Consider the following 25,069-nt stretch of genomic DNA (forward strand, 5'->3'; position numbering starts at 1 on the left):
TAGCAAGACGGTTTCAACCCCCACTAGCGGCCACAAAAAGTGTTAAAATCGCCCACAAATGCTGCTGCAGCGGCGCTTTGCCAGCAGTATAGCCGCGCTGCCCCATTGATTTTAATGGGTAGGAGCGGTGAAGGAGCGGTGTATACACTGCTCCTTCACCGCTCCAAAGATGCTGCTTGCAAGAGTTTTTTTAATGTCTTGCAAGTGCACCCGTCCAGCATGAAAGCCCTCGGGGCTTTCACACTGGAGACACAGCAGCGGCTGTTTCAGGGCGCTTTGCAGGTGCTATTTTTAGCGCTGTAGCACCTGCAAAGTGCCCCAGTGTGAAAGGGGTCTAAGGGCTGTTAACAAACACCCAAACTCCCAAATACGGCCGTTTATGTGTGCATGGGGCCTAAAACTTCTGCAACATGAACAAATATCATTTACATTGAATTTGTAGCTATGCATCCCCCCCCTCAAATAGCTTTTCTGTTGGAAACAATGGAAGCACAACAAAATGCATATCAATAAATGTTAATGTGTGCTGCAATGCACTGACTTTCTGCCCTCGTTCGCATTAACTCAGCTTTGAAATTGTGTGACTTCAACAGCATTTCGGTTCGACTTTGGGGCCAACTTGGAAGACATCTGCGTGGCTTCATGCACAGATGTCTATGCAAGTCGCACCCGAAATCGTAAAAGTAGTGCAGGAAATACTTTTATGAATCCATTTCAATAGTGCGATTGCTGGCTTAAAGTAGTTGTAAACCAGGAAAACAAAAAAAAAATTCCATACTAGCTCATTAAGAAATACTTACCTCTGATCGAAGTTGTTGCAGCGTTTTTTTCCGGGTTTGCGGACTCTGGTGCTGTGGCTGCCTGGAGCCGCAATGACATCAGTTCTGCCGCTGGTCACGGCACGACTGCTGAAGAAACGGCACACTCACGCCATTTCTTCAGTGCGCATGTGCCGAAGCATATATGGTAAATATCTCCTAAACCATGCAGGTTTAGGAGATATTTACAGTACCTGCAGGTAAGCCTTATTATAGGCTTACCTGTAGGTAAAAGTGGTGTAACTGGGTTTACAACCACTTTAATGTCAACAAGCGTCATAATGCACATCAATGTGCATGGACATGCATCCTGATACATTACCTTTACGTGTGTACATCGTGTTATTTGTTGAAGCACAATATTCCCCAAACACACAAAGTGATGCTGGGTGCTGTAATGACCATAAAGAAATTAGAATGGCTGGAAACTGTGGCTGAGCAAAGTGAAGAAATTGTCATCAGCACACCAAGAATTTGTTGAAAATGTCCAAAGCTTTATTTTCGTGATCACATGATAAACATACAGTAATGTTGCGGAGCCATGCAGAGCCCCTTCGTCAGGCAGGTGTTATTTGTTTAGATGTATTTTGATAAGTCTCTGTTGATTTCAATGGAAAATGCATCATGCAAAAATGCAAAGAGTGACTTCAGTCTTAGGCTAGGTTCACATCTCTGTGATGTAATATTGATCCACACTTTTACATGCATTGTTTGTTGCATTGTTGCACTGTTTGTTGCATTAAAGCAACACATTCATTTGATTGGGCTACTCAATTCAGAGAAATCCCACAAATTGCATTATCTGGGGAGCAACAAGTACAGAGTGCACGGTTCAGAATTCAGCCATGTACAAGGTTCATGGGTGCGCTATGTACAGAATGCAGAATTCAGGGTTATGCTGTGTACAGAACTCAGAGTTCAGGGGTGTGCAGAGTTCAGGGGTGTGCTGTGTACAGAGTGCAGAGTTCAGGGGTGTGCTGTGTACAGAACTCAGAGTTCAGGGGTGTGCTACATGCAGAGTTCAGGGGTGTGCTACGTGCAGAGTTCAAGGGTGTGCTACATAAAGAGCACAGAGTTCAAGGGTGTGCTACATAAAGAGTGCAGAGTTAAAGGGTGTGCTATGTACAAAGTGCAGAGATCAGGAGTTCCCTATGTACAGGGTACAGAGTTCAGGGGTGTGCTGTGTACAGAGCACAGAGTTCAGGGGTTTGCTATGTACAGAGGGCAGAGTTCAGGGGTTCTCTATGTACAGGGTACAGAGTTCAGGGGTGCGCTGTGTACAGAGCGCAGAATTCAGGGGTGTGCTGTGTACAGAGCGCAGAGTTCAGGGGTGTGCTGTGTACAGAATGCAGAGTTCAGGGGTGTGCTGTGTACAGAGCGCAGAGTTCAGGGGTGTGCTGTGTACAGAGTGCAGAGTTTATATAGTTGTATATAAAACACACTTTATCTTTGAAAAAAGCGTTTCCCAGTGTTAAACCTTTCATCCAATTTCTAAATTACTGCATTTGTAAATGTCAAAATGTCAAAATCAGGGTTCTCAGATCACTTGTTACATCAGAGTTCCCCTTTACACTAGAGGCCACAATGTTCCCCCTTACAGCAGAGTCCTCTCCGTACATCAGAGTGCTCAGTGTTCCCCCATTAAATCAGGGTTCCCAAAGCATCCTTTAGTCCCCTGAGTTCTCCCTTACCTCAGAGTCTGCAGAATCCCTTACAGTGAAAGGGAACTCTGTGGATTCAGATGTAAAAGGGAACTGTGCGGATTCTGATGTAAAGGGGGACTCTTGTTATTAACGTTATATGATTAGAAATGTTATTTAAATGCAAAATATATGTATAGATTTACTGTAAAAAATAATAAATTGCTGTGCGCTGCATGTGTTCGGGTTTGATTTGAATAAAAGGTGGCAATGTTGTGAGGTAACTGCCTAATACGCCTAAGGACTGCTTTTTAAATAGTGCTGCAGGCTTACTGTACATAATACAATACAAATAGCAAATTTATATCACTATTATTTTATATTTGTTCTTCTATTACAATTGCAGGTCAATGAGTGGAAAGCTCAGGGAAAATGGCCGCCTCCTGCACTGAGGACTCTCTGATTAGGAGAAGAAGATAGGAGTGGTTACTAGTGCCAGGGATGTCATGACTGAAAAACCAATAGATTGCGACGTTTAGAGCAGCAACCCGGAAGTGGAAGCATGTCTCCCACGTGTGGTCTTCTCACCCTGTGTACCTATAGAAGTGAATGTGTATACAACAGGCAGCCGTGTTGTGATCGGACATGAGCCCTCTGCACCCCACCATCACAGAAGACATAGCCTGTCTAAGAGGTACACTATGCATGGTTGGGAATTTGGCTTTTTAAATGGATAAACAAGTTAATAACAGCTTTTATGCACATTAGCAATTAAACAGCACAGCTTACGCTTACCACGTACAAACAGAAAATACTTCTACTGGAAAAATAAATGTTTTGAATAAAAGTGACTATGCAGACAGGAGGCTCTGAAAAACTATCATTCTCATCAGTGATGTCACCCTTATGCCCGGTACACGCGATCAGATCGTATGAAAAATGCAGATTTCGGAGCGATCGTATGACAAACTGATCGTTAGTACAGATCTTTTGAGAGCCAATCAGGACAGTTCATGCGATATTATTTGATCGGAAATGCACAATTTTTTTTTTTTCGTACGATGTTCATTTAATCAGTACAGCTGTCGGAAAATGAAATACAAATGCATTACAACACACGGCATCATTTCTGAATTCTTATTCTCTCATACGAGAATTTTCGAGACTATCATGCAAAAAAAAACAAAAAACGCAGACAATCATTCGTCCCATAATCTCATTGTGTATACCAGGCATAACGGTGTATTTTGGTTTTGTGCTGCCCTAGGCAAGACTAAAATCTGGCACCCCTCCCATCTAAATTTGTCCCGGCCCAGCCGCGTATACCGTTTTTGTCTCGGGTCTCATGAGTAGGGATGAGCTCCGGCATGTTGGCATGCTCCACGCGCAGAGCCCACCAGGAAGTCGGCGCAGCGCTGCGCTAATCACAGGCAGTGAGACATTGCCCCAATCTCTGCAGCTGCGCATTGGGGCAATGTCTCACTGCCTGTGATAAGCACAGCGCTGTGACAACTTCTTAGCGGTCTCTGCACGTGGACCATGCGAACGTGCCTGAGCTCATCCCTACTTATGAGGAAGCTGCAGCCGTTCACAGTGAACAGCTGTGGCTTCCTCATCAGAACATGAGACATGATTCGTCCAAGTGCCACATATATAGTCAATAGAGCCCAGGGGGGGGTCAGCAGGGCAGAGGATGAGGCGGCACTGAGGAGAAGGCACCGATGGGCAATTATTGGTGGCACTGATAGGCAGCTCTGATTACCACAGATTGGTGGCATTGACAGGCACTGATTGGTAGCACTGATAGGCGGCACTGATTGGCAGTACTGAAAGGTGGCACAGATTGGCGGCACTGATTGGCACTGTTAGGACTGCACTGATGATCAGTGTAGATGTCCTTTTTTACACTTGCCGGTTACTGACTCTCTCCTCTACTAATGCTGTGACAGCGTGAGGAAAGGAATGCCTATATCCGGCAAATGTGTTTACATTGTGATCAGCTGTGATTGGATACAGATGATCATGTGGTAAAGGGCCGGTGTGATTGGCTGTTTACCCCGACCTGTGATCAGCTGTGGCTATAGCGCTGTCGCCTGGGAAGTGCCACTCTCCTATAGTTGCCATCTCGTCCCTTTAGGCTAGGTTCACACTATTGCGATGCGGGAACGCCGCGAATCCGCGGCGTTTTCCCGCATCGCTCACCTCCCGCCGGCAGTTCACACTGCCCTATGCGGACGGCTGGGGGTGTCAATGTTATGTTAATGACACCCCCAGATCCGTCGGCATATCGCAGTGCGATCTGCCGACTCGCACAGGAATCGGATCGCATGGTGTGAACCCCCATGCGATCCGATTCCGTTGCGGACCCAAAAAAGGGTCCTGTGCGAGTTTGCTGCGGGACAGCTGCGAGTTCAGCCATACTATCTGTATGGCTGAACTCGCAGTGCTACGGAGATCGGATGTGATTTGCTGTGCGAATCACATCCGGTTCTCCCCCCGCAGCGGTGTGAACCCAGCCTTAAACCCGAACACATATGAATTACACAGGTTCTGAGGCTAATTAAATGCAGATAAGGCACCGAGTGAGTTTAATTACCACCTTAATCAACCACAGAACCTGTGTAATTCATATGTGTTCAGGTTTAAAGGGATGAGGTAGCAACTCTACACCCCCCACCCCCCTCCTGAAAATTGCCACCCAAGAAAACGCCTTGTTTGCCTCCTGGCAGATACACCCCTGCACCCTTAACCCTTTTGTTAACAAAGCTGTTTTTGCACACTTTTGAGCCTGAAGGGTAAAACTGAAACAAAACTGAAAATACACAAAATTTTAGGTCACATGAACGCAATATATTACCCAATTTTTGGTAAAATAGAAAAGATAAGGTTGTGCCCAGTAAATAGATGCCCAACATATTAAAGCAGTGTTAAACCCAAACGCAAACATTTATTATATTACAGCTTACCAATTCTAATGCGATGGAAAATGTTCGATGGGAGCTTTTTTTGTTTTTTAAACATGTTTTTATTGAGGAAAATTAACAAAAGACATTTATACAGGTTACCATCATTCTTTTTCCGGGGAGTACAGCAGTGAAGTAAATGAAACAGAGAAAAGCACAAAGGGTATCATCTGAGCAGAGCACGTAAGGACAATTATCGGGACTGGAGTACAAGCCAGAGAAGTTAACCACATAGAAGGATAAATAGCCTGAGTAGCACAAGAAAGCTCATTTAGTGAGACCAAAGTAGTCTTTTTGCGAAAACATAATCAATACTAGAATACCGTATCTAGGCAAATAAATGATGCATAGAAAACTGGATGGATCTGTGTACTAACCACTGAGAAGCGGGAAACGATTGACATGATAGAAAAGGTTACAACTGGGGAGAACAGGGAAGGCAGGGAAGGGGGGGGGGGGGGGTTGCCAAATGGAGAAAAGTCCTAATGGAGTAGTCCCAAAGATATGCAAAGAGTGTTGAAACGACAACCAGAGACAGCAATGGGCAGAGGGAAACATGGGTGGCTGCTATTTTTCAGAGATCGGATCATCAAAGGAGAAGGATAGAGTAGGAAAAACTCGTTGGTCGTCTGAAGAGAGGGCTGAAGAAATAAATGGTTGCCATCGGAGAAAAAAACGGGATCTGGTACCTTTAAAGTCCGTAAGGAGATGTTCTCTATCCACTTGCCGACCGCCGCACGACGATATACGTCGACAGAATGGCACGGGCAGGCATATGGGCGTATATTTAAGTCCCTGCCTTCCCGCGGGTGGGGGGCCCGATCGGGCCCCCCCCCGGTGCCTGCGGCGGTCGGGAGCGATCCGGGATGAGGGGGCGGCCATTCATTCATGGCCACCCCCTCGCGATCGCTCCCGACGAATGGAAATCCTTCGTGACATCACTTCCTCTCCTGTAATGTAAACACAGGCAGAGGAAGTGATGTAATCTCTCCTCGTGTCGGTATTTTTCGTTCCGGCACCGAGGAGAGAGGATCGGTGAGTTGCACCAACACGACACTTCACAGTAGAACATGCCAGGCACACTCGCACCCCCCCTTTACCCCCCGATCACCCCCCCAATTACCCCTGCCCCCCCAGTCACAGTGACACCAATGCATTTTTTTTTTTTTTTTGCATTGGTGTCATTTGTGACTGTAATAACTGTTAGGGCAGTTAGGGTTAGCCCCCCTTTAGTTCTAATGTACCCCCCTAACCCCCCCAATAAAGGTTTAACCCCGTGATCACCCCCCGTCACCAGTGTCACTAAGGCTGGGTTCACATTGCAGCGGTTTATGAGAACGGATGTGATTCGCACCGCACTGAAGTGCAAATCACATCCGATCTCTGCGATTCGAGTTCAGCCATTCGCCGCACCCGCCGCAAATTCGCACGGGACCCTTTTTTTGGTCCGCAGCAGAATCGGATCGCATGGGTGTTCACACCATGCGATCCGAGTTTGCAGATCGCACTGCGATATGCAAACTGATCTGGGGGTGTCATTAACATTTCACTGACACTCCCAGCAGTTCGCATAGGGCAGTGTGAACTGCCGCCGGGAGGCATGCGATGCGGGAACCCGCCGCGGATTCGTGGCGTTCCCGCATCGCTCCAGTGTGAACCCAGCCTAATAAGCGATCGTTTTTCTGATCGCTGTATTAGTGTCACAGGTGACGCTAGTTAGGCAGGTAGGTATTTAGGTTCGCCGCAGCTTTTTATAGCTCCGGGGACCCCCATATACTACCGCATAAAGCCCCCTGATTGCCCCCTAGTTAACCCTTTCACCAGTGATCACCATATAACTGTTACAGGTGACGCTGGTTGGTTAGTTATTTTTTTATAGTTTCAGGGCACCCGCCATTTATTACCTAGTCTCACTAGTGTACCCGTAAATTTAGGGGTGTCTACTTTCCAAAATGGGGTCATTTGGGGGGGGGGGGTTTGTGCCATCTTGGCATTTTATGGCCTTCAAAACTGTAACGCCCTTAGAAAGCCTGAAGGCAGTGCTTGGTTTTCGGGGCCCCGTACGCGGCTAGGCTCCCAAAAAGTCCCACATATGTGGTATCCCCATACTTAGGAGAAGCAGCAGAATTTATTTTGGGGTGTCATTTCACATATGCCCATGGCATGCGTGAGCAATATATCATTTAGTGACAACTTTGTGAAAAAATAAAATAAAATAAAAAAGTTTGTAATTTTCCCGCAACTTGTGGCAAAATATAAAATATTCCATGGACTCAACATGCCTCTCAGCAAATAACTTGGGGTGTCTACTTTCTAAAATGGGGTCATTTGTGGGGGTTTTGTGCCATCTTGGCATTTTATGGCCTTCAAAACTGTAATAGGTAGTGAGAAGTGAAATCAAAAATTTACGCCCTTAGAAAGCCTGAAGGCGGTGCTTGGATTTCGGAGCCCCGTACGCGGCTAGGCTCCCAAAAAGTACCACATATGTGGTATCCCCGTACTCAGGAGAAGCAGCAGAATTTATTTTGGGGTGTCATTTCACATATGCCCATAGCATGTGTGAGCAATATATCATTTAATGACAACTTTGTGTAAAAAAAAAAAAGATTTTTTTTGTCATTATTCAATCGCTTGAGGCAAAAAAATAAAATATTCAATGGGCTCAACATGCCACTTATCAATTTCCTTAGGGGGTCTACTTTCCAAAATGGGGTCATTTGGGGGGGTTTTGTACTGCCTTGCCATTTTAGCACCTCAAGAAATGAGATAGGCAGTCGTAAACTAAAAGCTGCGTAAATTCCAGAAAACGTACCTTAGTTTGTAGATGTGACAACTTTTGTGCAAACCAATAAATATACAGTTATTGACTTTTTTTTTACCAAAGACATGTGGCTGAATACATTTTGGCCTAAATGTATGACTAAAATTGAGTTTATTGGATTTTTCTAATAACAAAAAGTAGAAAATATCATTTTTTTTCAAAATTTGCGGTCTTTTTACGTTTATATTGCAAAAAATAAAAATCGCAGAGTCAGTCAAATACCTTTAAAAGAAAGCTCTATTTGTGGGAAGAAAAGGACGCAAATTTCGTTTGGGTACAACATTGCATGACCGCGCAATTACCATTTAAAGCAGCGCAGTGCCAAAGTGTAAAAAGACCTCTGGTCATTTACCAGCAAAATGGTCCGGTCTGAAAGTGGCTATACAGGAGGGCAAGAGATTCATGCTTGAGCTGGGAGATAGTTGGGCATTGAGGAGAGATCCAATTCCTGAGGATAAGGCGTCTAGCGATGAGTAGGCAAATCAGGATCCAATCTCTGGAGGAAGGATGGACGGCTGTTCTTGTATGGGTAGAGGCCTTTGAAGATAAAGACCAGGGCAGCAAAATAGGATCCCAGTAGCCAAAGATCAGTAGGAGGGGGTCCTTGGGCAGTTTCAATAGGGTGATCTCCAGAATAAAGGCTAAAACCTGATCCCAAAAAGAGGAGATGAAGGAACAGGACCAAAATCGGTGGGATAGAGAGGGTCTGGAAGCCGAGCATAGTGGGCAGAGGGTTCCATCCACGTTGGATTTCGAGGAGAGGAAAGGGACATACGCCCGATGAACTATTTTTAGCTGGGTTTCTCTCCAGGTTTCATTAGGTGTAAGGCGGAGGACCTCGCGGAGGCCATGCAGGAGTTTCTCGACTAAGCCCGGATCCGAGATGTCTTTGCGCCAATTGGCAACAGATGAAGACAAGAGCGGTGGAGAGAAGTCCCATAAGAGAGGTTTGTATATATCCGAGATGGAGTACTGTCCAGATTGAAGCAGACGGTCCAGGAAGCTAGGTTTGAATCTCAGAGAATCCGCTTTACATGTGCTGGAGATGAAGCTGATGCATTGTTTGTAATAGAAAGCGTGTGAGGCAGGTAAGGAGAACAGAGATGCCACGGATGAGAAGGGCAGCGGTTTCCCAGGTGAGGGATTGCATAGTGTGGAAAATTTGGAGAGTCCATGTTGCTCCCATAACTCGTAGGATTTGTAGTGGAGACCAGGGAGAAAGGCTGGGTTCCCTTGGATCGGCAAGTGACACGAGATGAGAGCCGGGAGCTTGAGGAGTTTTCTGACCTCTCTCCAGGCCAGTGCTGTGTCCCGCAGCAGAAGGTTATGCTGAAGCGGGGGAGGGACCGTTTTCCACCTGCAATGGAGGAGGGCTACTAAAGAATAGGGGTGAGCCATAGCGGATTCCAGAGTAAAGTTAGAGTGACGTGATTGTTGAGCAATCCAATCAAGACTAGTCCTAAGTAAACAAGCAAGGTTATACATTCTAATATGAGGTAAACTAATACCCCCTTCACTCCTAGGAAGGTGCAGTTTCTTGAATGCTATATGGGGCTTTTTGCCATGCCATAAGAATTTGGAGATTTGCAAGTTAAGGGCCAAAACATCTTTATGTTTAAGCAATAAAGGAATAGTTTGCAGAGGGTATAATAGTCTGGCAAAGCTAATCATTTTGACCAGGTGGCACCTTCCCAGGAGCGACAAGGGGATATCCATCCAGTTAGACAACTCCTGAGTAAGTAGTAAAAAGAGGGGGGAAGTTGAGGTGGTAAAGGGAGGAGGGCAATTTCCCTATCTTTATTCCCAAGTAAGTGATATGCGTCGGAGCCACCTGGAAAAGGGTTTTTGTGCGTCCAAGGGGGTGAGGGGTGGGTACCAATAGGAAGGATTTCGCTCTTGGCATAGTTGATTCGGAGCCCTGAGCATAACCTGAAGGTGTCAAAGATATTTCTAATGTGTGAAATGTCAGCAGCAGGATTTGAGGTGAAAATGAGGATGTCGTCTGCGAAGAGAGATGTACGGAGCTCAAAAGATCCAAAAGAGATGCCTCGCAAGGGAGTGACCTGGGAGAGATATCTGGAGAGGGGTTCTAGGGCGATATTAAATAGTAAGGGGGACAGAGGGCAGCCTTGCCTAGTACCCTTGTGGAGGCGAAATTCCTCAGAGAGGAGTCCCGCTGCCACCACCCTGGCTGAGGAGGTCGAATACATGGAATTAATGAGATGACAGAAGGGACCCGAGAAACCCATTTTGGTGAGGGACAGTGAGAGCCAATCAAAACTTACATTATCAAAGGCTTTTTCTGCATCCAGGGTAATGATGGCGTAATCCCCCTTTGGGTCCCGTTTAGCTTGTTCAAGGGCCAAGAGCACCTTACGTATATACAGAGTGGGCGTGCGCCCCTTAACAAAACCGGATTGGGCAGGGTGTATGAGGTCAGGGAGGATGTCCGCCAGCCTAGAGGCCACGATTTTTGATAGGATTTTAACATCCAGGTTAAGCAATGAGATGGGCCTGTAGGAACCTGGTTCCAAGGGGTCCTTTCCTTTCTTGGCAAGAAGTTTGATAATAGCTTGGTTACCCGTGGGCAAATATGGACCTCCCGACCAGATGCCAGAGAAAACTGAGTGCATTATGGGTACAGTAATATTAAGGAGAGTTTTGTAGAACTCGCCGTTAAACCCGTCAGGGCCTGGGGCTTTGAAAGGGCGAAGGGTTTTGATGGTGCGTTCTATTTCGGCTAAGGTGATGGGGAAGTTCAAGGATTCTAGCTGGGCGGGGGAGATGTGAGGTAAGTGAACTTTGTCAAGGAAAGAGCGGGCGGTAGGCTCATCTATCGGATCTGGGCCATAGAGGGCTGAGTAGAATTCCAACATGGTCTTATTGATGGCGGGGGGGGGGGTGGAATGGATAGTCCCCGACTTGTCCCGAAGGGAAGTAATGTGAGTCGGCCGGGTAGGGCCTTTGCAGAGTCTGGAGAGGAGCTTTCCGGACTTGTTGCCAAACTTGTGTAGGGTGGCGTCAAAATGTGCTTTTTTAGTGAGCTCAAGGGTAGAGGCCCAAGCGTCAAAGGAGGATTTGGCGGCAGCCCATTCATCTCTGTCCGCAGAGGAGGTAGAGGTGTTGAGGGAGATTTGAGCTTTGTGCAAACGAGTACTGGCTGATTTAAACTTGATCATGGCATGGCGTTTAAAAGTAGAGGCATAGGAAATGATACGACCCCTCAGGAATGCTTTGCCAGCATCCCAAAGGAGGTTGGGGTCACCCAGATGGGGGGAGTTGGCCAGGGAACGTTCCATATAGGCCTTGAAGTCAGTGTTGCCGTGCAGGAATGAGGGGAAGCGCCAAATGTTGGGATGAGGCGGAAGATCTAGACGATCCAAAGTGAGAGCTATGGGGGCGTGATCGGAAATAGCTATGTCCCCCACCTCCGATTCAGAGATCAGGGGAAGAAGATTATCGGAGCCAAAAAAAATAGTCTATCCTGGTCAGGACTTTGTGGGGGTTAGAATAGAAAGTAAATTCCCTATCTATCGGATGGGATAGACGCCAGATATCTGTGAGGTGTAGTGACTCTATAGTAGAGGCCAAAGGGGAGAGGGTGGCTTGAGAGGGATTACAGGAGGGGGTCTTCGGGGAGGATCTGTCGACCGCCGGATCCATGATGTCATTAAAATCCCCACCAATTAAATGAGGAATATGTAAGGCATCAAGGAGCCAAGTGGATAACTGACAATAGAAGGCTTTAGAGGGACTGTTGGGGCCATATATATTGGAGATCATGAGTTCCTTTGACCCTATTTTTACTCGCGTCGAAAGAAACCGCCCTTGGTCGTCTGTGTGAGTGGAGATAACGGAACAGGGGAGGTTCCTGTGGATCAGGAGGAAAACACCTGCTTTGCGACCAACCGATTCTGAGCCCAATACTGAGCCCACCCACAGTTTCTGCATATGATGGAAATCAGAAGCCGGGAGGTGGGTTTCTTGTAGCAAGGCTATGTCAGTCTTTAATCGTTTAAGGTGGCGAAGGATCTTCATTCTCTTATGAGGAGAACGGAGACCCTTCACATTCCAGGAAACTACCCTAAGAGATCACAGTGAAAAGGGAATAATCAGAAAGGCCATTTGAGCATTGTTTCATCAAGGGGAAGGCATACGAAGTAATTAGTTGGGGCTAATTCAATATAGAGGCAACCAGCCCACAGGCAAAGGGCACCTGGGGAGGGGCAGGGTAGGGAGGGGGACAGGGGGAGGAAAAACAAAAAGGTCAGGGTGGGAAGGAACATTATACAAATTACAACATCTATTAGTGCAAGCTTCACTTTTTTCCGCATGAGAACACTGTGCGAGACTGCTCCCCACACGGGACCCTGTGCAAAAAGGGATGTCAGCATAGCCCGAGTACCCGAGAGCCACTGGAAGGACATAAGAGCAGTTTGGACCGGGTCCTCATGATAGGAGATGGCCGGGAACGGTGCACAGTGGACTCCTGTGGAAGAGACAAGGCACAAGTCTAACATAGATCATAGCAATACCTGTATGGCATAACTTAACAAGAGAGATAACTTTGAACCAAAAAGGATCTAACAACAAGTACAAATAAAATAAAATATAATATGATAAGGGGCCATGTAATATAGACTAGAGATACCGACCGAGTTGGCTACCAAGTATGGTTAGCTACTATCCCCAGGGGGGGGGGCTAAGCCCGGGACAAGACAGACCCCTTTAGTCCAGCAGGGAGCCGGAAGCAAAAAGTCAGATCCCGGCTGCAGCAGGAGGGCTGCAAATTCAGGTGGAGACTAATCAGTTGCTCTGGAAGAAGCAAATAAAGGGAAAACACATGAGAAAAAAGAACCAAGTCATACGACCTGAGGTAGAGAGGTGGAAGTCCAATGGGCGAGCCAATGGAGATCAGCGTAGGGTGTTGCGGTTCCGATGATCAGGAGCTGAAGGCCTGAAACGTTTAGGAGAATCTTTGCGCGGGCTGCGTTGATCCAGAGAGCGGAGGTTGGTTCCAGATTTGGAAGGCATATGGGGGTGCAAGTCCGGTCTGAGCGAATTAAGGTAGGATTCCGCTTCCGACGGGTCTTGGAAAGAAAGTTGGTCTCCTTTAGGCGACTTTATCCGTAAGGTAGCCGGGAAGGCCAGAGTAAACTTTATTTGTTGCTGGAACAATTCGGAGCAGATTGGCTGGAAGGCCTTCCTCCTCTTGGAGACATCGATGGAATAGTCAGCAAAAAGGAGTATTTTAACCCCATCAATGTAGAGGTCAGGAGACTGCCTGAATTTCTGGAGAATGAGCGACTTGTCAGCATAGTTGAGGTATTTCGCAATGATGGGACGAGGGGACTTTCGTTCGGCATTGAAGGAACCCATACGGTGAGCACGTTCAACCGTAAAAGGGCCCGGTAGGCCCATGGCTTCTGGAATGCGTTTGGAGCAAAACTCCGATAGGGCAGTTGCAGGGAGCGACTCAGGGATGCTGACAAAACGCAGGTTGCTCCGTCTGGACCTATTTTCCAGGTCTTCTAATTTTTGGAGGATGAACTGGTTGGTTTTATCTTGGGATTGTTCTGTGGCCTGAGCTTGGTAGAGTTCATCCTCTACCTCTGATACACGGTGTTCCAGTTCGTTAAGTCTGGTAGTGTGTTCAGTAAGTTGCGTTTTCAGCTGTTGCATGCCAGCGTTGACCGCCTTCTCCACAGAGGCTGCTATCATGGGGGTGAGGAGAGCCGCCACGGCCTGTGCAATGCGATGCGTGTGGCCTTCATCCCCGGAGGGACTGTGGGGAAGAGTGACCACTGGTGGGGCCTGGTGTTGAGCCAGTGAGGGATTCTGTCCCTGGGGAGGAGCGGAGCGGAGTGTGAGGAAGGGAGAGCCTGAGCGGCAGCGCAACTAACCTCCATGTCAGACACCTGTGCGTTCGTTCCAGCATTGGTGTAGGCCGAAGCCGGGGGCTCAATTTGCTGCCTGTCCGACGAGGCAGCCGCGGCCGCGTACGGACGGGTGCCGGTTTTCTCCACGAATCGGTCCATCTGTGCCCGGACGGTGAGGGGGAGCCACCGGAGATGATGCCTGGGCTGAGGGGCCACTCAGGCCGAATTTTTAGGCCGATTTAGGGAGCCCGGAGCGGGAGCTGTGAGAAGGCGCAGCTAGCACATGCGGCGCCGGAACCGGAAGTGATGGGAGCTTTTTGTCGGAAATTCTGACCGCGTGTAGGCTCCATCGGACAATTTCCATCGGAATTTCCGACACACAAAAATGTCACAACAACAAAATCCGTTGTCGGAAATTCCGATCGTGTGTACACAATTCTGATGCACAAAAGTCCACGCATGCTCAGAATCAAGCAGAAGAGCTGTACTGGCTATTGAACTCAATTTTCTCAGCTCGTCGTACGGTCACAGCGTTCTTGACGTTCAGAATTTCCAACAACATTGTGTGACCGGTAAGGATGAGCTCTGGCGTGTTTGCATACTCCATGTGCAGAGCCCGCCAGGAAGTCGATGCAGCGCTACGCTAATCACAGGCAGTGAGACATTGCCCCGATCCGCGGCTGCAGAGATCGGGAAATGTCTCACTGCCTGTGATTAGCGCAGAGCTGAGCCGACTTCCTGGCGGGCTCTGCACGTGGAGTATGCGAACATGCCGGAGCTCATCCCTAGTGACCGTGTGTATGCAAGACAAGTTTGAGCCAACATCCATCGGGAAAAAATCCATGGATTTTGTTGTCGGAATGTCCGATCATGTGTACAGGCCATTAGATGTGGTGGCTGCATTTGTTTATATTTTAAGGCTTTCTTTCTGCTATCTTATTCTGGTAAACCAGCTACCAAGTCTGTTGTTTTTCACAAGCTCAAGCTCTCCAGCAGAATATATTAATTTACATGGATGAGACACACCACTTAACACTGGCAGTGGTGTTTTTACAACGATAAGCTTTTATTTATTCATGCAAAACCTTTATCCCAGAAGAAAACGTTTTTCTTGCTGTATATAAAGCGTGAGCTGGAGTTTGGTTTGAATGTGTTGTATCTAAATCTGCTAATACATCCAATAAGTTCCCCCCCAGACTGTATACGCTGCTGTCTGCTGTGCCTCCTGTTCTCATTCCTCCAGAGTTGTGTCTCACGAAAACAGGAGGTGTGTTACTGGCCAAATCACCAGGATAAAACATAGGGGAGAATCCAAAGGAAAGAAAACTGATGTAGCCACCACATTTAATGATTAGTAAGCTGCAATATATTAGATATTTGCTCTTGGTTTAATACGTTTTTAAGTCTTAAAGAACAGCTCCATGAAAATGTTTTATTCTCCTGTGCAGTGGGGCTCTGTTAACGTCTCGTTTTGTATAGGAGTGCAAGGAAAAGCTGTATGTACCTAGTCCTTCGATCCTCCAGAAATCAGTGTTCCTTCATGTCCAGTGGTGGACTGTTCCTGCTGTCCTCACATTCAGATCTGATCTGCGGGTGTGATGACCTCAGGAACAGTGGGGGGGCGGGCAACGGGGATCGGTCTTGCAATCCATGCCATGTGGGCACAGCTCCACTGCATGGGAAAATAAAATTTTCCCCGGAGTTCTTCTTCAACTGCTGCACATCGATATACATCAGCACAATGGCAGCGGTGGGCAAATGGGAGTACCTGTATGTCCCCTTTAATTAGCGGGGCTACTGGGCACGCCCCCCGCCATGTACAGCGTGACCGTGCCCGCGGGTCCCGCGGACTCAATGTCCGCTGATGTCCCGCGATCATGTCACGGAGAGGCAGAACGGGGACATGCCTTTGTAAACAAGGCATTTCCCTGTTCTTCCTAGTGACATAACAGAGATCTACTGCTTCCTGTCATCGGGAGCGGTGATCACTGTCATGTCAGTGGTAGCCCACCCACCCCACAGTTAGAATCACTTCATTGCCCCCTGGTATTTAACCCCTTCCCTGCCAGTGTCATTTATACAGTAATTCGTGCATTTTTATAGCACTGATCACTGTATAAATGACAATGGTCCCAAAATAGTGTCAAAAGTGACCAATTTGTTCGCCATAATGTTGCAGTCACGATAAAAATCGCAGACCACCGTCATTACTACTACTAATAAAAAAAATTATAATAAAAATGCCATAAATCTATCCCCTATTTTGTAGACGCTATAACTTTTGTGCAAACCAATCAATATGCACGTATTGTGATTTATTAATATTTTTTTTACCAAACATATGTAGAAGAATACATATCGGCCTAAACTGAGGAAAAAAATAATTTTTTATATATTTTTTGGGGACATTTATTATAGCAAAAAAAAGTAAAAAAATATTGCTTTTTTTTTTCAAAATTGTCTCTCTTTTTTTGTTTATAGCACAGAAAATAAAAACCGCAGAGGTGATCAAATACCACCAAAAGAAAGCTCTATTTGTGGGGAAAAAAAGGACATCCATTTTATTTGATGTAACGTTGCATTGACCGTGCAATTGTCAGTTAAAATGACGCAGTGCGGAATCGCAAAAAGTGCTCTGGTCAGGAAGGGGGAAAAATCTTCCGGGGCTGAAGCGGCTAAAATTGCATGTACCTGTGAAATGGTGACAGCCCCCTATAGGTCATCACTTTAGAGTTTCAGGTGGTCAGACAGGCAACTTTAATATCTCCTCTGTATTATAAATCCTGCCTGTTCGCCAGTTTGGTTTTCTTTTCCCCAAAGTAACACTTTAACTTGTAGTAATATATATTGAAATAAAATCTGTTGTGCATTTCAGGCTGGTCAGCGGTTCTTCTATGTGGAGTCTATATGTCTACCCTGTAGAGTCGATATGAGGAAGAATAAAGGACGCACGGGCCGACGGAGGAAACGGAAACACATGGAAGTATCTCCAGGTAGAAGGACAAGCTCTGTTTTCTTCCATTCATTCCAAAGATTTTATAGTGGGAAGAGGAGAACTAAGAGAGTGTGATCCATCACACCATGATTTGGCAGCTGATGCCTTCATAAGCACACCAGAAGGTTCCTACCCTATTTACTGGTCTACTTTTCTGCAGATGCCTGACCTTAAGGTCGGGTTCACATATGTGCAACCGCGGGTTTGTGCCTGGTGGCCAGTACGTCCCTGTTTACCGGTTCAGGTGCGAATCAGGCCTGAATTTTTCGCCTAAATTCGCACCTGAATCAGACCCAAAGACGGACAGGACCCTTTTTGAATGCGAATTACGGCCGCCTCGGACCTGTGTGATCCCGCTCCTTTGCGAGGCGTTCAAACTCGCCTGTCATGCGAAATGGAATGCGGGAAAACCAGCATCCAATTCGCATATGTGTGAACCCAGCCTAAGCCTCATGCACGCTATCCTCTTCTGAAATGGTTTCTCCTGATAGGAGAAATGCAGCATAAAAATGTGACTAAAGCCATGGTTTTCAGACGTGTTTAGGCATATTTAACCATTTCAATACCGGACACTTTCCCCCCTTCCTGCCTAGGACAATTTTCAGCTGTCAGCGCTGTCGCTGTTTAAATGACAGTCATACATCACTGTACCCAAACTACGTTTTTATCATTTTGTTCCCACAAATAGAGCTTTCTTTTGGTGGTATTTGATCACCTCTGTGGTTTTTATTTTTTGCTAAAACTGAAATTTTTGAAAAAAATAAGTTTTTCTTGGTTTCTGTCACACAATTTTGTTTTCTCCTTCACTCAGAGGCACTGATGAGTTGGCACTGATGAGTTGGCACTGATGAGTTGGCACTGATGAGTTGGCACTGATGAGTTGGCACTGATGAGTTGGCACTGATAAGGTGGCACTGATATGTATAACTGATGGGCACTGATAGGCAGTACTGATGGGCACTGACAGGCAGCACTAATGGGGACTTATTGGCACTGACAGATGGCACTGATGGACACTAATAGATGGCACTGATGATGACATACTGACAGGTGTTACTGCCGGACACTGATTGGCACTGGGGTGGGCTCTGGCACTGTGGTGAGCACTGATTGGCACTTTGGCACTGACAGACTTTATTGATGGGGCAGTGACTGGCAGCTGATGGGCATTAATTGCCAGCTGATGGGCACATCTGGGGGGGGGGAGTGTGCTGATAATCAATGTGCTGATTATCAGCTCAGTCCCCCCCTCTGACAGGGAGAGCCGCCAATCGTCTCTCCTTGTCAGCGTGAACCAAGGAATGCCACTTACCGGCACTTCCTGGTTCACGTGCTGATCAGCTGTGATTGGTCATAGCTGATCACGTGGTAAGAAGCCTCTGTCAGAAGCTCCTTACTACGATCGGAGATGCAGTGTGTCAGACTGACCCCCGTGGGCGCGCGCCAGCATGTTATCCTGCTGGACGTCATAAGCATGATATTTTTTCATTCATATGATAAAAAAAAAAAAAAACAGTGATGTGCAAATACCACAAAATTAAAGCTTTATTTGTGTGAAAAAATATAAAAAAATTTCTGGGTGCAATGTTGCATGATCGTGCAATTACTAGTTTAAGTAGCGCATTTTTATATAAAATGGACTGTTCACGAAGGGGGTAAAATCCTTCAAGTGGTTAATTAATCTATTCTGCTCAGTTCATATGAGGATTACAGACACTGCGCAGTTTTCCATCTTCACCCTGGGCACCAGGTGATCTTGTCCCAGCACTGCAAATGACTTTTTACATCATGCATATAATCTTTCTTCTTGTAGTGAATCAAAGCTGTGACATCCAGTACGTTCAGCTGAGAAAATGGCTGAAGGACAGGGGCTTCTGTGACAGCCAGCTGAGGACAGCACATTTTCCAGGTAACATTTTCAGGTGCTCGTCAGTGGGAATTATTATTATACAGGATTTATATAGCATCAAGAGTTTGCATAGCGCTTCACAACATGAGGGCAGTCAGTACAGTTACAATACAATTCAATACAGGAGGAATCGGAGGGCCCTGCTCATTAGAGCTTACAATCTAAAAAGGAAGGGTCACATGATATAAAACGTTATAACTGAGGGGGATGAGCTGATGGAGAGGGACTTTCTCTATCAGCTCATGCCCCACATAGGGTTGCGGACAGTTCGGGTTTTCAATCATGTGTTCAGGTTTCAGTCCACCTGAAACCCGGACACAATATTCAGACAGGAATGTGGCTCAGAATAGGGCCCCATAGGAGGGTGAGGGGGCACTATGCATGCCACGTTACTATTCTCTTTGGAGCACCCAAAGGTGTCCCGGGTCTGTTACAATCCTATAGTCAGTGTATGCTAAAAAAATATATATTTTTGCTATGTGCCGCTAAAGTGTTCGGGTTTGGCTTGAAGAAAAAGTGGCGACCCTACCCACAGTTATTACACATTATATTACTTGATATACAGTTGTTAGATGGGGGCAGGATAGGCCTCTCTGAAGAAAGGGGGTTTCAGGAATCCCCGAAAATTGGACAGAATAGGAGATAGCTGGACAGATTGGTGTAGGGAAAGGAAGCCTTAGAACGGTTTGCCTTGGTGTTGTGGCGTGACCATAAAATGGTCTTTGAGAGGTGTGGACTTAAAGTAAAACCTGCACTTTCTTTATGCAGGGCAAATAACAGGTTATCTTTAATGCCACCCTTCCTAGCAGCCTATACTCACCTTTGTTTTGCTTCCCTACCCAACTGCTCAAACAGCAATATTCAGGAAATGATTCTACTGTTTTGGGAGATCTCATCTCATGGCATCTTTTTCATTTCATTTTTTTTTCTTTTAGATACTGGCAGGGGTCTGATGACAACACATCTACTGCAGGTTTGTGGTTGATATTGTTACACTACTTAGAAGATGTTTAATATTTCTATTTTTTTTTTATATATAGTGTGTATATATATATATATATATATATATATATATATATATATATATATATATATATATATATATATGTACATACCTTTTCACGTTATTAAATTCAGGTGCACAAAGCCAGCTCCATAAAGACATGGTTTGATGGTTGAGTTGGTTTGATTGAGTTAGGTGTGAAGGAACTAGGGGTGATCTGCACAGAGCCCTGACTTCAACTCTACTGAACACCTTTGGGATTAAATTTGAAGCTTGGTCTTCTAGACCAGAATCAATACAGGACCTTACAAATGCTGTTTTGGCTGAATAGACACACATTTCTACAGAGACACTCTGGTGGAAAGCCTTATGTTATAGCCACAAATGGAGGGGAGAGGGGGCAACAATGGCTATGGTTTTGGAATGGAACGACCAACAAGCAACTGCAACTTAGGTGTATTGTTCAAGTGTCCTTATTGGCCATATAGTGTATATCTGTATACTATTTGTATGTATGTGTGTATACACCAGTGTTTCTCAACTCCAGTCCTCAAGGTGCCCCAATAGGTCATGTTTTTTAGGATTTCCCTCAGATAAAACGGCTGTGGTAATTACTAAAGCAGTGAAACTGATCAAATCACCTGTGCAAAATAATGGAAAGCCTGAAAACATGACTTGTTGGGGCACCTTGAGGACTGGAGTTGAGAAACACTGGTATACACATTCACTGGCTACTTTATTAGATACACCTTTCTAGTACTGGGTTGGACACAGGGTTTGCAAACATTACATAAAATCAAAAATCAATTACTATAAATATGTGTAAGTCCATACAAGGAAAACAAAATGGAAGGCGCGCGCACTCTCAGAGAAGTACTTACCGATGCCGAGAGCGACTAAGCGCAGTTTGCCCCCTGGAGGTGGTACAGGGAGCAAATGGCACAAAGAGGCACAGGCTACCCAGATGGCAGGAGGAGCCTTGCGTGAAGGTCTGGTGGAGGTGAGCACCAGTGCAAAGACTGGCAGGGTGGCAGATGTAGCAGACAGGAAACCAGGCTGGGGGTCAAACACTAACAGTCTATGATGCAAACACAGGCAGAGATGTAGTGTCTTTGAGAGACACAAGCAAGTCCGGGTCACGGGCCGAGGGTCAGGGCAGGAGACCAGAGGCAGGTCCGGGTAACAGGCAGAGGGTCAAACACTGGAGAGAAGCAGAGTCCGTATAACAAAGCCAAGGGTCAAAGTCCAGGAGATAAGCAGCGTCAAAAACAATCCGGGTCACAACGGGTAATCAGATGCAAGGAACAGGTTCAAGTAGCAGGAGCTGAAGACAAACCAGCAATTGATCTGTGTGCCAGAGCAGCTTTTATACGCCGCCAGGGGGACACTAAGCGTGCGCCAGTGCACATGTGCGTGCCCCGGATCGCCGGGCCACGAATGCGCATGTGCCGAAGCGCTGTTCCGCCGTGCATGCGCGCAGGAACACGGCTGAAGCGCCTGGACATCTAATCCCCTGACACACCTAGTGCATTACCAATGATAATTTAATGATTTAAAAAAATTTGCAAAAGTGGGTACCTCAATAAGCCCTAAAAACACACAGTGTATGGACATGTGCAGGACCATAACACGGGGTACAGCTGACGTGTTTCGGGGCACACCCCCTTCCTCAAAGCTAGGCTACTCAGGTCCACCATGGGCAAGCGCTTTTATAGGAATTGATAAGATTGAGAAAAATGACAAATAGCCCCAGGTGAGGCGGAAAAAAAATATATAATATAAAAAAATATATTGGCTATTCGATAACATGCACCTTAATCTTAAGAGGAAGGTTTTAGGAAAAAAACGTAAATTTTAAACAAGAAATTTGAAGCAAAATATAAGTCAGTGCACATTAATGCAGCCTTATCAGTGCCCATCTGCAGCCTCACCAGTGCTTATAAATGCAGCATGATCAGTGCCCATCTGCAGCCTCACCATTGCAGCCTGATTAGTGCCCATCTGCAGCCTTGCCATTGCAGCCTGATCAGTGCCCATCTGCAGCCTCATCATTGCCCATCAATGCAGCCTGATCAGTGCCCATCTGCAGCCTCACATCAGATTACATAGAGTGAGGATCTCCTGTTTACTTGGCGGCCTCTGTAATATGAATTCCCGCCTCCTGGAACAGCTCCTATGATAGACAGAACAGTGGTCCAATACCGGTCCAGGAGATGGGACTTCCTATTACAGAGACAGCCAAGTAAACAGGAAATCCTCACTTTATGTAATCTGACAGCGCTCGTCCCCTCCCCTCCTCTTCCCTTCCGGGACAGCCAAATGCAAATACCGGCATATAACACGCACACGTTAGTTGCACCCGATTTCCAGGGAGAAAAAGTGCGTGTTATACACAGATAAATACGGTAAATACTTTGTTATATGTGTTTGTGTGTGTGTGTGTATATATATATATATATATATATCAGGGCTCGACAAAACCCGGTCGCCAGGTCGCATTGGCAACTAGAAATAGCGACCTCGCGCCTGGGGCAGCACAGCTGGGGGTATCCTGTGTCTGTGGACCCCCCCAGCGTGATCGCGTCGGGCCGTTCCGCCGGCGGCCGAAAATTTAGGCCGCGGCTTTGAGGCCTTCTGCGGTCCTATGATTCCTTATGGAATCTGGCGTCCTCTTGTGGTCGCCGTTGGTATGACAAACCAGCAATGTTAATGAAGATTCCTCTGCCTGTATTATATTACCTGCCTCTTCTTCCCTTTATTTAGAACCCCCTAAACATTATATATATTTTTTATTCTAACACCCTAGAGAATAAAATGGTGGTTGTTGCAATACTGTCTGTCACACCGTATTTGTGCAGCGGACTTACAAGCGCACTTTTGTTGGGAAAAATAATTTAGTTAATAAAAAAATAAGACAACAGTAAAGTTAGCCCAATTATTTTTTATATTGTGAAAGATAATGTTACGCCGAGTAAATTGATACCCAACATGTCACGCTTCAAAATTGCACCCGCTCATGGAATGGCGACAAACTTTTACCCTTTAAAATCTCCATAGGCGACGTTTAAAAAAATTCTACAGGTTGCACGTTTTGAGTTACAGAGGAGGTCTGGGGTAGAATTATTGCTCTCGCTCTACCGATCACGGCTCTACCTCCTATGTGTGGTTCGAACACCGATTTTTATATGCGGGCAGGACAGGGCGCGTTTAAAAATTATTATTTTTTCTGCTTTATTTTAACTTTTTTTTTTCCACTGTTCTTTTAAAAAAAATGTTGTGTCACTTTTATTCTTATTACAAGGAATGTAAAAATCCCTTGTAATAGAAAAAGCATGACAGGTCCTCTTAAATATGAGATCTGGGGTCAGAGAGACCTCGGATCTCATATTTACACTAAAATGCAATTGAAAAAAAAATTGTCATTTGAAAAAAATAAAATGTCCCTCTAAGAGCTATGGGCAATGACTTGGAGACAGGGGGGCGGCGACGGCGCTGCTATCTTCCCCTCACTCGTCTCCATGTCAGGCCAGGGACAGGTCCGGATCGTCGTCACGGACCTGGCTCCTAACTTTTTAAGCTAATTTGTCAACCCCTGATATATATATATATATATATATATATGTCACTGAATAATAGTATAATAAAATATGTATATGGTAATTTTGTTCGTATATAAATAAATAAACAAATGATCAAAAGAACATGAGAGTTAGTTAAAGAGGAAGTAAACCCTGATGAGTTTACTTCCTCTTTCATTCCCTGCAAAGGCAAAGCATAATGGACTACTATGCATCGCATAGTAGCCCATTATGTGTCACTTACCTGACACAGGAGCCAGCGAAGTCGCCGCTGTCCCCTGTAGTCCGCCGCATCCATCTTGTTGGTTGGGTCTCGCAGCTCCGCCGCTGTCATTCGGCGAAGCCACAATGACGTCACTCCTGCGCATGCGCACGGGAGCCGACACGCGCGGCAGCTCCGTTGCTGAGAATGCCGCGCTCAGTGCGCCTGCGCGCCGCTGTCTACGGCGCATGCGCCGTAGACAGCGGTGCCTGTTTTCAGGCAAATATCTCCTAAACCATATAGGTTTAGGAGATATTGCTTGGACCTACAGGTAAGCCTTAATCTAGGCTTACCTGTAGGTCAAAGTGGTTTGTAAGGGTTTACAACCACTTTAATTGATCATGTGTATGTCCATGTATAAACCAATTGTGAAATACCATAAATAAGTGAATACAAAATAACAATATAATATGAATAAGCGGGGAATCGGTTCTCGCATACATTTCCCGCTCAGCATTCATGTGTGGACCCAAATCACAATAATAGGTAATGCTGAAACCAAAACCTTATATCAAGAACCTTGCTGGGTTAAATATGAAAAAAACTGAGATAGTAATGAAATGATAATGAAAAAATTCCAAAAATAGTGTCCTTAGGATCATCCGGTAAAAACGTCCTCCTGCATAAATCACACGATAAGTATAAAGTGTAGATGCACACTCACCAGACGTTGATTCCCCTGTCTTATGACAGAAACGGATCAAATAGGCTTGTGGGTCTCCTTAAAACCCTTCAGGCAATTCCTTGGAGTGATACACTGTACATCTTCCACCTGGGTAAGCTTGGACACAGTCTGGCATGTGATCTTACCCTTGGTAGACTCCTGCCACCAAGGGATGGTGAAGAAGTGTGGTTAGTAAACCTTGCTGGAAGGGGACTATCAGCAGACAGTGTCAATTTACCCTGAATGGGCAAAGTGAGGTTGTCTCTTTAAGACCCCTTTCACACTAGGGTGCTTTTCAGGCACTTTAGCACTAAAAATAGCACTTGTAAAGCACCTGAAAAGCTCCTCTCAAGCCACCCCAGTGTGAAAGCCTGAGTGCTTTCACGCTGGGGTGGTGCACTTGTAGGACAGGAAAAAAAAGTCCTGCAAGCAGCATCTGGGACAGTGCGGGAGTGGTGTATACACTGCTCCCAAAACGCCATGCCCATTGAAATGAATCAGCAGTGCTGTTGAAGTGCCTGAAAATCGCATCGGCAG

General features: G+C 46.0%; 1 protein-coding gene across 2 annotated transcripts in view; it reads left to right on the top strand.

Annotated features, from left to right (window-relative positions):
• Positions 1–2,986: 2,986 nt before the first annotated feature.
• The window catches only part of SETD4 (SET domain containing 4), a 47,392-nt gene continuing 25,309 nt past the window's right edge, over positions 2,987–25,069 (top strand). Inside the window, exons 1-5 of one of the 2 annotated variants that reach the window (XM_077479927.1) lie at positions 2,991–3,152; positions 9,054–9,189; positions 16,997–17,114; positions 18,930–19,025; positions 19,961–19,998. In XM_077479927.1, the coding sequence (XP_077336053.1) occupies positions 9,151–9,189; positions 16,997–17,114; positions 18,930–19,025; positions 19,961–19,998 (291 nt within the window). In that variant the 5' untranslated portion in view covers positions 2,991–3,152; positions 9,054–9,150. Of the gene's footprint in view, positions 3,153–9,053; positions 9,190–16,996; positions 17,115–18,929; positions 19,026–19,960; positions 19,999–25,069 lie in introns of both variants that reach the window. The other variant, XM_077479928.1, reaches the window with a different exon arrangement.

This window comes from Lithobates pipiens, unplaced genomic scaffold (genome assembly GCF_037356315.1).
Source record: "Lithobates pipiens isolate NorthernLeopardFrog02 unplaced genomic scaffold, aLitPip1_a1.2 Scaffold_16, whole genome shotgun sequence".
NCBI classification, from domain to species: Eukaryota; Metazoa; Chordata; class Amphibia; order Anura; family Ranidae; genus Lithobates; species Lithobates pipiens.